At 33.8% G+C, this 13535-nt stretch overlaps 1 protein-coding gene across 3 annotated transcripts in view; it reads left to right on the top strand.

Moving 5' to 3' along the window:
• VRK1 (VRK serine/threonine kinase 1) overlaps positions 1 to 13054 on the top strand; it is an 81704-nt gene extending 68650 nt beyond the window's left edge. For 2 of the 3 annotated variants that reach the window (XM_045561081.1, XM_045561087.1), the window contains exons 12-13: positions 7875 to 7965; positions 12831 to 13054. In XM_045561081.1, the coding sequence (XP_045417037.1) occupies positions 7875 to 7965; positions 12831 to 12865 (126 nt within the window). In that variant the 3' untranslated portion in view covers positions 12866 to 13054. The remainder of the gene's footprint in view (positions 1 to 7874; positions 7966 to 12830) is intronic. The other variant, XM_045561096.1, reaches the window with a different exon arrangement.
• The last annotated feature ends 481 nt before the right edge of the window (positions 13055 to 13535 follow it).

Here is a 13535-nt window from a genome sequence, read left to right as displayed (position 1 = left end):
TTTTCAGTCCTTAACACTGTTCTGGGTAGATCTGTGGGCTTCCTCTAGCTCACTTATTTCATCTGTTCTGTTTTTCAGTCATGTTTTAAGGGTAGTGGTTATTTTCTTTATATGTTACCATATTATTTGATTGGTGTGATAGCCTCTTAAGTCTCTTTGAGAATAGTAACTACAACTTTTTATATTAGCTCTTTTGGCATAGGGATTAGTTCTTCTGTTTGAGTTTAGTGTCTTTGTCCTTAGATTTTGTTAGGAAGATCTTTATTATCAATTCATATTTTTTGTTGATTGACTAATTTTAATACTGCATTCCTCAGTCCCAAGTGGAATGTCTGTTTTTCTGTTAGTTTAGTGTAGTTTTTATGACAGACGCCCATTGCCAGTGATCTCAGGGGATAAATGAGACGTGGGTGAGATAGTTTGTTTTCTGGGTGCCAGGACTCCCTGCTTCTCCAGTTCCTTGGTCTGGTCTGAGAGGGCCCTTTAAAACGTGCACCTCAGGTCATTCTAATGCAGTTGTTCCTGAGGCTTTAGGTGGCATCCTGGGTTGTATATTAGAATCACCTGGGAGCTTTTAAATATTCCACTACCTGGGCTGCACCCCAGACCAGTTAAGTTAAAGCTGTAGGGTGGGACCCAGGCCCCAGGATTTTTAAAAAGTTTCCTAGGTGATTTCATTGTGCAGATATCATTGAAAACCACTGCAAATCAAAATTTGAGTGTTCAAATTCTAGCTTCTATGTAGAAAATAGCCTTTTTGTAAATAAATATAGCAGATATTGGGCATTTTAGACTTTAAGTAGTAGCATTTATCAGCCTCATGTCCAATTATTGTACGTGGGCAATGATACATGCCAAATTTTGATCTTTGTGTATGTAAGTGCCTTGCTATAACAGATATATTAATAGAAGGACATTGGGTGTCATAAAAATGCTTTGAATGGTGCCCAGCAGAATTTATTTGTTGAAGTAACAAAAGGACATGCTTGTAAGATGTGCTTAAAATCGAGATCTCAAAAGGACAGTATTAGATTTATTTTTCTTTGATATCATGGCCACTTCTTAGGAAATGTTAAACATCTCTATGTATTTCTTTTTAATAAGGGATAAATTTTTTAAAAATTTCTGTGGAAATATTAATAATGTTATCTATCTTGCTTGTAAGATTGTTATGAGGATTAAAAGAGATAGATAAACTACTGAAACTGGCAGGTACATAGCAAGTGATCAAATAAATGCTAACTGCAGTATTATTGTTAAAGCTGTTATTTTACCCACTATTTAAGTTTTCTCATCTTTCTGGTTTCTTCATGACAAGAAAATAACACGCAATGTTTTCATTTGAATCTGTTAACACCCTCTCTTAAACCAAGATCTTAGATCCTTAAAAGTTCAGTTTATGAAACAAGGTATTAGGTACACATAAATGAAGACTGGCTTATATTTCAGTTGGTGAGTGAGTGTGTTAAAATAGCTTGTTTTGAATAATAAATGATTGTGAATTGGTAAAATTGATTTTGCTGTGAAAGACAAGATGGTAATTACTATGAAGTAAGGACTCCAAAATGTAGCTCTGTAACTTACTTATGTTAAATCAAATTAATGAGTTTGTAGTTAACTTTTTTCAACTAAGCTATTGTTTGATATTAATGGGTAATAGGTAGTTGACATAAAGCAAAGGACTCCTGACTACCAAAGAATTCTGTGTCTGCTATTTTCTGCCTATGTGTTTAGGAAATTAGGTGTTTTGTGGACATAGATTTATTGAGGGGAAATCAGGCATTCTGTCTGTAAATAGTAGCCAACAGTAGTCTGATTTGTTTTGTAATAAACTTGTTCATGTATGGCTTGAGATCAGTTAATTCCCCACCAGTATTTATAATACTTAGGGTTTCGCTTTCATTGAAGTATTTGTCTTTATAAATATTAGCCTTCTTAGTTTATAGTATTATAGCTTTCAAAGTCTTGTATTTTTAATTCTTATTTTGAGAATTCTCTAGAGGACTTGATTGTGCTAGATTGTCATTGAGCATTTATGTAGTACTCTGTATTCTTTCAGTACTTTTAAATTATTTTATATATACTTTGTAGCATCCATGTGAGATACATCTGTTCACAAATGAAACTAAAACTCAAAAGAGGCTAGGCGACTTGTCCAGGGCCATGCCACTATTATTATTATGCATTTATATAGCATTTTTCTTCAGAGAAGCTGAAGGCACTTAAACATCTAGTGGTTTTAGGCATAAAATATTAAATGTAATTAAGGCATAACTAGCCACCCATTTGCCTTTCCTCATAAATTGTCCTTGAAACATCTTAACTTTGCTAAAAGTTTTTGACATTTATGGTACAAGTCATAGAGCCCTCAGAGGAAGCCATGAATGAAAGACTGTCATACTGAGTTTAGTAGAGAAGAGAATATACTGATACATTAGTCTTCTAGACCTTAGTTCATTGGATCTCTAGAAACATCTTTTAGCTTAAGTGACTACAGGTTTGATCATGTTGAAGTTTCTTGATATTTGTGATATGAATGATGTTAGAATCATGAAAGGTCATTGTTACTAACAAGTTGGAAATTGGATTTACTGTGTTCAAAAGTGCAATTGGGAGATCTTTCTATGTTGTGATTGCTGTTGTATGAGACTTTGATGAGAGTAAGTCCTTATGCATGTAGTATTCTTATAGATCATGTGATTAACTTGTTTCTAAGCTCATCTGTTCATTACCTGCGTGTTTTTCCTAGGAGAATGAATGACAATAGGGATCCTATCTTCCTCTAGTTTCTCAGTAGGCCAAACTGAAGGGACATACATATGCTTCAAAAAATGCAAGTAGACAAATTATGCCTATTTTGTGAAGACAGTGCTTTTGCCAAGAAAGGTATTGCCCATGGAGCAGTCAATCCTGATAGCCAATCAGATAAAATTGAGTTTTATTCATTTATTTATTCTGACAGAGTCTACCATTTTTTGGGCACACTTCATATGAACTAGTAATTTTTGGTGTACCATTTTCAGATAATTACAGTAAAGTCTTAATTCCTCACAGTATTGTAAGAGTGGATGTTTGAACTAATGAAGAACATAGATAGATGTTCTAAATTTTGTTAGCCACGTACTTAAACATTTTCTTTTATTAAACTCTTTCCCCTAGACCTGTTAATTAGCAAAGTTGTTTGAATTGTACTTCCTTTTCCTACCTGCATAGTAGGTAACTAAGTGTTCACAGGAGAGAGAGATCTAAATTTGAACAAATAAGCAACAATAACAACAAAAAACAAAATCAAGGGTTGACTGTGAAGTCATGTGTGTGTTAAATTTACATATGGATTGATACTTCATAGAATGAAATTCCATATAAGTGGGATTACATTGGACTCTTATTTAAGAACACTTACTTACGGAATGCTAAAAGGATTTCTTATAGGGCTTACATTAAGACAAATAGTTGTAGAAATTGAATGTGTGTGTTTAATGTTATAAAAACTGAAATTGCTCTTTTGCTTTAATCTATTTTATAGTGTCTGTTTTTTAGGTTGGGAGGGAAGCCTGTAACAGTGCCAGGCACACAGTAGATGCTTAGTAAGTTCGAGGTGGTGGTCTTCACCTCTGTTCAGATGGAGGTCAATGCTATTGTGGAAGGAAATGGCAATATTCATTATTCTTATTACAGTCTTCTTCACTGAAACTCATTTGAAATAATAAATCACTTTAATGCATTCTAGCAGAATATTTTTAGATAATTCTTCAAATTCATCTGTCCCTTTTTAAGTCACTTATTCATTTCCTAACCCACTTCCCATCTTTTCATTTCTTCTCCTTCTAATTATGTCCGACCTTTTCCTGCATTTTCTTAAAACATATCTGTAATTACTTAATGTCCATTCAAATATTATATAGTTTTTGAGGGACTTGGAGTAAGATATGAAATCATTTCTTTATTATTACTAATAGTACTTGAATAGTTGCTCTGTAGGTGCCGATCTATAAATATTTATGTGTAAAACACTGTGCTGAGCTCATCAAGGTTTAGAAAAATGAAGAAAACCCTAGTCCTTGCCCTCAGTGAGCATACATAGTAGGAGAGAAGTAGAGAGGGGCATGGAAATAAATAGTCTACACGAAGCACACAAATATGTGTGCTGTAACTCTTTAGAAAAAAAATGCATTAAAGTAAGAACACAGCAACTATAAATTGCTGCTTCATACTAAAAAGTCACATAGGGAGGCAGCATAGTTCTGTGGAGAAGTAACTGTAATACAGAGAAAGAGCTCTGAGTTCTAGTCTTTTTACCACCACCAGGCAAGAAACACTGAGCAAATTCTCTTTGGCTTTCTTCTTTAGGCTCCCCACCTTTAGTTTTTTCTGTCTATATAGTAGATCTTAACTAAATCTACTAGTTTCATAAATATTGTTGTGTAATACATGTGTTTGCTTTACTTTCATGGAAGATGTGTCCTATCTTTTTTTTACATTACTATTGAGTAACTAATACTGTATTCTTAGTTGCTATTAAAGAATGTGATAGTAATTTGTAAATTGTATACATTTGCATAGTGACTTCAAGTGGCCTTAAATAAATAAGATTAACTGATTAGTGCAGTCCATTTTTGTATTTTGAGTTCTTTTTTCTTGGACACATGTGCAATACCAGACATTTTACAACTTTAGGCTGTATATTCTAAGTTTCTAAAATAATCATGTATAACTTTTATAATAAGGGATGGGAAAAACCCTAACAACATTGCCTCAGTACTTATCTTCTTTGGATACAGCCATGAATCTGACTGGCTTTTCTTAGAGGCTGCTGAAAGCATCTAGCAGTGATCTTTTGATGTTTGATTTGGGAAGCAAAGAATTGCTCTTTATTTTTTGCCTCTGAAAATTTTTTATTTTCTTTTCCATTGACACAGCTTTAAGTCTATAACTGGGCTCCAATCAGTGTTTATACTATTAGTAAATTACTAGTCCAAATGCATCTAGCCTGCTTGTCTTCCTGTTTCTAAATTGGAAGTGAGAAGCTGCTAATAACCTAAATTTCAGACTAGCATATCTGGACACTTCAAAAATGTGTAATATATACATTAATGCCCTTTGGAATAAATGGAATTTTTTGAAGATCTTTTAGCTGTGCTGAATTAAAAGAAAACCCTATTCTAAGTTTATTTCATAAGTTATTCTGTGTGTCGTACAATATTTTGGTTTCATTTATAAACACAAAGGCACCTGTGAGACCTGGTATAGAATGTGACAAAATCAGAGATTAGCATAGTCACTTTGTGAAGCTGTTTTTGTGTTCAAAGGGAACCAAAATATGCACTATTTGAAGCCTAAGGATGTTGTAAATAACAAAATGAAGCATTTGGAGACATTCAGAAGGAAGAAGCTGGCAGCAAATTGTTTGGAATTTTACTTATTGCCTTATAAAATGGATAACATACTTGGAAACTCTTAAACTTGAAGGGTTTGTGTTTTGTTTTGCTTTTTAATTGGTGGTCTGTAGACCACTGGCCCTTTCTATCCAAACTACATACATTGTCAGAAAAGTTGGGCAGGAGATACCTGGCTGAAGTGTGGATTAATGCAATTCAGTGCTTACCTAATGCATCTGCTTAAAACACAGGTGTTTCTTTTGTTGGTTGAATACTGTCTGATTTTCATTCCTATGTAATTTACCTGCATGGAGATTAAGAGAGCTCTTTTCTTATTAAATAAGCTTGAAAACAAGATGAATGCACTAGGTTCTTGGGTAGAATGTATTGGATAGCTAGCTCCCTTTATAATGAGCATTTAAAAATCTGCCCTCCAAAAACTGGAAAATGCATTCTCTCCTGTATGGAAAGCAATATAGTACTGAAATATTCCTCCTTAATTTTGGTCTGAACGAACAAAAGTGTCTGTGTTTATTCCTGCCTAATGCATCACAAATCTGCTGACATGCTAACCTTGGAGTCTTGGCTGGCGTTAATCAGGCCTGTGCACCGGCAGGAAAGATGTACCTAATGCACTCCATCAGTGCAGTTTGCATATGGAAGTTCTCACAGGGGAGCTGCCCTGTGCCAGCTGAGGGTTACCTGCCCACTGCAGTTATTGTATGTAATTATCGAACCAATCTGTTCAGCCCAGCAGGGTTTAGATGGTAATCATGAAGCAACACTTTGGAAAAGAAAGATGTAAGGCACTCTTCCCTTCTCTCATCAGTTATATGAAGTTATAGCCACTCTTATAGCTATTTTTGAGAAGCAGTACCTCCATATGTAACTCTGCTAAATGAATGCTTTTTAAAGTTTCTAAAGGTTTAGTCAAGTTTTTATTTTTATGTATGTGAAGCATTTTCTTTAAGAACATGGTAGGTATCTCCAAGTTCTAATCTTTCCACAGCCACCTTAAGAATATTTTTGAAACAGTGGGATTCATTATAATACATATGTAATAACAGTTCTGACCATTTGGAGATTTTAAGATAATGTGGCTTGAGTAGAGTTCAGCTTTCCCAGGTAGTTCTCTTTGGAACAGAACCCATGGTTGCCATTAGGAAAGAGAACAATGTGCTGTCAGCAGGTATTATCCTCTTTCCTAGCTATACCCAAAATGGCCTGCAGCAGGGAACATGCTCAGATGAAGTTTAACTTATTAATTGTTAGAATATATAAATGAAGACATTCTTTTACATTGTGAATCTGTGAAATTTGGGACATATCAGATGGTTTTCTAAATAATGCAAACTTATTTTGAGCAACCTACAGAACCTTTGAATTAAAATTTGGATTTTAACCCATTTAAATTTAAAACTACATGGAGATAAAGTTATGAAAAATACGAAGTCTTGTGTTTATTACTAATGTTCTTCTAATTATACCTATGTGTAGAGATGTTAAGGAATTTTAAAATTTTACACAGGAATGGATATGTTAGAAAATGTTATAGTAATAGAAGGTAATAAAATGAACTTGAGCAAACATTTGGGAAGAATGGATAATTACGGAATATAGGCACTAACACTTAAATAACACTCCACTAGAAAAATAGGAAAGGCCTGATAAAATGGTGGGAAATTCAAATGGTTTTTGGGATTTTAGGGGAGCTTTGTACTTTTAAGGGGATTCATTTTCAGTAAGGCTTGTGGCCCTCTTAAACTTTTAATAAACAATATGCCAAAAGCAAAACATTTATTAGAAGTTTGCCGTTATTAATTGATGAGTAGAATTTTACCACCAATGTTATATGGTACAACTAGTTATACAGCATACAGGGTGAGGCTATATTTTTCCATTTATCAAGTAGATTATCCTCTCCCCAACACTCCCACCCACATTGTAAGTATCATTGGCCTGAGTGAGTGGTGGGTGATAGCAAGTTTGTAAAACACTTTGTTTTAAAAGAGAGTTTCTTTTATTATTATTATTTTATTTTTTTAGTAGAGAGTGTGTCTCATTCTTGCTCAGGCTGGTCTTGAACTCTTGAGCTCAAACAATCCTCCTGCCTCGGCCTCTGAGAGTGCTAGGATTACAGGTGTGAGCCACAGCACCTGGCCTAAAAGAGAGTTTCTCTATGGTCAATCATGATGGTTTAAAACATATCTTTCGATGATGAACTATATAAAGCGTGAAAAGTTAGAGGTGGATGCAACAAATATACCTACCATCCAAACTGACTGTATAATTGAAAGTTCTCTTACTCCCATTTTCTTCCATCCCTCATCCCTTCCCTTAGTTAACCACTATCCTGAACTTATGAATATTCTTCTTGTATGTTTTGACATAGCTATACCTATGTACATTTATATATACTATGTGGTAAGTTTGTATATTTACTTATTTAACCATCAGACTACATCTCTCTCTCTTTCTTAAATTTTTTTGTGTAAGAAGCGAAAGAAAGAAATGGAAGAAAGTACAGAATCTAGTGTTGAAGATATGGAATGCTCAAATACACAGACAGAGGAGGCCACACAAACCCGTAAGTTGAACAGTTTTGCTTAGTTTCTTCCATATATAGACACAAATTTCATTTCCTCCCACTAGATGAGGGATTAACTATGGGGGGTCATAACATTTTGATTTTATAAGAAAATATCATATAAGATCTTATATTTGTGTAGTATGTATCACTATGTCTTTTGTACACACATTGTGTTATTTACTCTTCATAATAATCAGGAAGTTGGGACTGGGGAGCTAGCCTCATTTTGCAGATTTGTATCCCGAGACACTGAGTGTTTAAATGACAGAGCTACCAGGTGTGGTGGTGCACTCCTGTAGTCACAGCTGTTCAAGAGGCTGAGGTGGGAGGATTGATTGAGCCCAGGAGTTCAAGTCCAGCCTGGGCATCATAGTGACCCCATCTCTAAAAGGAAAAACAAACAAAGTAAATGATACAGCTACTATGAAAAGGTTAGAGGTAGAGACCAGAACTCTTAACTCTCAGGCCAGTGTCTTTCTACTTGCTCATGCTGATCCCACGTAACTCTGGTATGATAGTGGATGTTGGGAGTCAGACATGGGCTTACAGCAACTGCCAAATTCCACTTGCCTAATTGTTCCCCATAAAGTCTGCCAGCTCCTCTTTTCTCTGAACAAGTTAGGAGGCAAGGAATTAAAGCTTTGACTTACTCACTTTTCAAAGCTCTTGAATTGAAAAACCAGGTATGAAGTAATTTCTTAGATGGCTTATAAACTGGGATTGATGGCACTTCCAATAATGGAGTAGTTTCAGAAATGACATTAGCAAAGGCAACATCTGCAAAGGGCAAAACTAGGTTGGACTTTGGTATGTTTAATAAATTGCCAGTCAGTGTGTTCCAAGTTTTCTAAGCTATGATTTACTTGGTTCAATGAGGAGAGATTCAGTGCTGTGCTGTCCACAGTGTTTTTTTTTTTTTGTTTGTTTTTTTAAAGATTTCTCTTTGGTCTGCCTTTTGTTTATTTACTGTTGTGTTGGTCCTGAAATATTTCTTGATTTCCAATGGAAAAAGGCTTATTTTTGTTAAAAATTTTATTAAAGCGTAAGTGCCCTGTTGAGTAAGGCCAATGATGTATTTTACCTTGCCTTTTGACAGTGGCATCGATGCATATTTGTGGAAAGCAAAGTATTCAACTTTTTTGAAAGACAATCATCTTTGCCCTGATTTTATTAACATTTTCTTTATTACATAGTGTGGATAGGACATCCTTAGGTTTATCTGCTTTTACCCAAAGAATACTTGTATTACCTAAAGAGGGAATATGTAACTTCACTCTGGAGGCTAAAGGTTTTGAAGTAGTCCCTCTCTTTTTTTCTGCTGCCGCCTTCCATTCTTTTCTGTCTTTTTTCCCCTCCTCCCCTGTCTTGTTCATTTTGTTATTAGGAAGTGAGGAGTCCCAAGGAGCAATACATGGAAGCATGTCTCAGCCAGAGGCTAGCAGCAGCAGCTATGACAGTGAGTGGGAACAAAATTAAGGAGCATTTATAAAGATAGAGTAATATTCTTACTATTAAAAAAATCCTTTAAATTTTAAAACTGTCAATTTTAGTTTAGGAAAGGTCCTCCATCATCCTAGTAAGGCTGATACCTGTTAAGTCTAAGGCGAAGTCACAGCTGTGCATGGGGAAGACTCATGTCTCTCTTTACTGCCTGGATGTCATTTGTTACCTGAACTTTGCCTATGAGCACCAGAGGTATTTGTTTTAATAGATAAATGGTTATAAATTCTAGTATTATGATGAAAATACCTTTTTATACCTAAAATTTTAATGTAAGGTCCCCTACTGATGGTTTTTAACTTGAGAAAATATGTTAGTATTTTTGTTATTTTATTAATGACAAAAGAGAATAGATTCATGGATAATTTAAGGAGAACAATTCAGATTTTTTTTGACGTAACTTTTTAAGAAGCTAAAGAATAATCAGAGTCTCCCTTATTCATATAAACTCTGAAGGGCTTTACTTAAATGCTGTTTATTTTCCCATTGCAATTTTTTCCCCTAAAGTACAAGGCTAGTTAAAGTATTTTACTATCAAAATATTCATAAATGAGAGATATATTACCTGAGACGGTAAAATGTTATTGCTTCCAGTAAAAACGAAAAAGCCAAGGGTTCATATAAATGTATATTTTTGTATTCATCAGTTTAAAGTAACTTGAAGGAGATGAAACATTATTACATTTGAGTTTTTTTAATTTTTAAGAAATATATAATACAGTTCAGTGAGTTCTGTATTTTAGGGCTTTAAGATTTTGTGTCATAAATGTGTTTCAAGAATGGTTACCTCTAACAGCAGCTTTAGAAATGTCAGTTTCTTCATTAACAATTTTATTTTCAAACACAATTTATGATTTACAATATGGTAAGAGATTTTTCTCACTGTGAGATCTTTCAGAATGCTGTGCCTAGCAAAATGGGAGCAACTTTCCTTTAATATCTATTTAGACCATTTTAAAAACGTGTATAATTTTCTTGATACACCTAAACTCATTTTGAATAGTTGGGGGTCTATTGTGTAAGAACACATTCTGAAAGCTTTCAAAATGTGTATTGTGTAGGGTTTTCTCAAAGAAAGAGAGGGGGTGATGGGGTGGTTTTCAAGAAGAACAGAGGCCTCTAATCCTTTTATTTTTATGCAAGGCATAATTTTTACCAATTGAGAAAATTTGGTTATTTGCTGCAAGTAATTTTTCCCCCTCACAAAATGATAAGCCTTAAAAAACCATGCATATTCTGGCATTTCAAAACCATGCCAATATTTTAGAATTGTGCTAAAAATTAGTTAATATATACATGATATTTATGGCTAGTATACTTAGTCCCTACTGTTCATAAAATGAAGACTACTTCTGTTGGTGTTATTTTTGAATGTTTGAAGAAGGACACTAAAATAACAACGATAGAGCTATATTTAAATAGCATTATTCTCATTAAGGTCCTAAGTTGACATTTTACTCTTAAATTAAATATCATTGCTGCTTATCCCCTTGGATTTGGGACTATTCCCAAGGAATCTCTGGGGAAAGCATGACTAGTCAAGAAATAGATATTTTTAAGCTCACCCTGCAAAGAAATTTCCCACTTATTTTTTTTCTTCTGCATTATAAAATCATAGGAGTATCCCAAACTTGTATATGTTATTTTTCAAATGTCAAATTATTAATACATACATTAGTCTTATGATTAGACCTTTTACCAATACTAGTGTATTATGAAAATGGTTATATTTTGAAGAGACAAGAAGATAGATTTTTTTTCCTGAAACAATTAGAATTGATTGTTAGGGAAAATATTGATACATGCAGCAAAGTCTCCAAGGTTATGTAATAAATTTCAGGCGATGATAGCATTTTTCATTGCAGCAAGAAACTTTAGATTGAAGGGGAAAAGCAGCAATGATATTTAGGAGTAAAATGTCAAATTAGGACATTAATGAGAATAATGCTATTTTAATATAGCTCTGTTGTTGTTACTTTAGTGTCTTTTGTAATGTTATAGTTTCAAAAATTTACTGCAAGGGAGGTGTATTATAGTATTGATTATTGGCCTTGATTTTGTGATATCTCATTATGCCAATCACACTATCACATTTTTGTGTGTAGAATTAATTTCAAAATTCTTGAAATAAAAACCTAAAAATCTACCGTGGGATATTTTTAATAGAAGGCTACATCACAAAAATTGGAGAAAAACCATAAAATTTTAAATCAATCATAGTTCATTATGTAGTTATGTATTATGAGTAGCAGGGAAAAAAGATATTCATATAACTCTGAAGTTTGCTTTAATTGAGCTGTATGGCAATGAAATAGAAACTATAACTTGGAAAAATAAAAAGCGCTATCTTTTAAACTGACCTTCCAGTTAAGTAAATAAACCTTTAATCAGAAAACCTGTAGAGACTGTTTATTATTACACAACGTGTGGTAGAAATTTTGTGCCAGATTCAAAGAATGTTTCGTACTTTTCAGAAAAGAAGTGTTGATCTCTTTTTTGTTTAGTTCAGTCATTGACTGGTTATGGGCATCTCACAGTCCCTCACTCTGGTGCCCCTGCTCGTTCCTGGCAGAGTGCAGCATGAGGCAGTGGGAAGGAATGGCCACACCTCGCTTGCCAGCACTAGGCAGCTGGGATCAGGCATATCCTTTTGACTCTGCCTTGCTCAGAGTTGGAGGTGGAGTGGGGGTGGTGGTTGTTGAGGTGAAAAGCCTCTTTGCTCAGGCAGAATCCCAATGGAGAATCACTGATTTGTTCTAACCCAAGAAGAGTTGGATGAGAACTGTCGTGGAGACTTAGACCACTTTCAGATGTGATGCTTTTCTGGGAGGCTACTCAGTTGGGATCTACATTATTCCTAGTGGAAATGACTTTCCATTTTAGAGAAGCCCAGTGTTCTCCTGCCTGAAAAGTATAGTTGATAGAGTTTAAAAAGCAACTCATTTAGAATAAAATTCCTTGCTTTTCATATATACATGACCTTGTTGCTTCTCCCAAGGAATAAATGCTTCTTATTGCTATATGTTACATTTGGTGTTAGTGTTTTAAATTTTACAATAAAAATGTTGGGGAGAAATATTTTGTTATCACTATAAATTAGATACATTTTATCAGTTTAAGATTTTTTATATGGCTAAAAAAGTCGGCTTTATTAGCATTTTTTGACATTAAAAATTGATAAAATTTTCTAAGATTTTCAGGGTATTTAACAGTTGTACTTTTGTGTGTAAATTTCATCTCTGCAAACTTATCAGTCAGATTTTTAAATATTAACAACTATATATAGGAATATTTCTATTTTTTGTTCTTTTGCTTTTATAAATTACTGATTCATGATTAAATTTCTTTGATTTTTCTTCAAGGTTCAAGAACCAGAAAGAGAAGAGTCCAGAAGTAATTCAGATGCTGTTAATTTGAACTTTTCTTTTCTTCCTTTTCATTTGATTTTTTTCTCCTTTTCTATTTGTTTTATTTTCATGTGAGTCTTGTGGGGTGGGAATAATAATTAAATACCAATGTCTTCAGAAAACAAACTTTTTTATTAAAATACTTTGTACAATTTATTAAAGGCTAATTTATGAAATTTCATAATCTTCAGGTTACACTCTTTAAGCTACTTCCAGCTGTCTGTGTTTGAGGTTTTGAAGGACATACAAGAAAAATTACTATGATATGTCCATTTCTAATTGTACATTTCCCAGAATGGATAAAAATGTTTGACAAAGTCTTCACTTTTAAGGAAATCCAAAACCTAAAATAAAGATCTGTGTTGCTTGATACAAATACACAATTTGTTATGGTTATAAGGTTTGATTTGTATTGATTTTGTTCTGTTCCATAAACATTTATTGAGCACTTGCTATGTGAGACAGGCGGTATAAAGAAGGGAAATGAATATGAAAGAAAAAATGGAGTACGTATGACAATGAGAGAGAAAATATACATATTTGAGCGTTAGATTACATAAGAATTACATAAGTATGCAAGCTGTATGACAAGAAAACAGGTGATAAATTATCAAGTGGTGGCAAAGATTCTGTAAACACTGACTTCTTTTAAGTAAGTCC

The sequence above is a fragment of the Lemur catta genome, chromosome 1 (genome assembly GCF_020740605.2).
Source record: "Lemur catta isolate mLemCat1 chromosome 1, mLemCat1.pri, whole genome shotgun sequence".
In the NCBI taxonomy this organism is placed as follows: domain Eukaryota; kingdom Metazoa; phylum Chordata; class Mammalia; order Primates; family Lemuridae; genus Lemur; species Lemur catta.
Note: the sequence above shows the minus strand (reverse complement) of the source record. Positions and strands in the feature narration are given on the sequence as shown.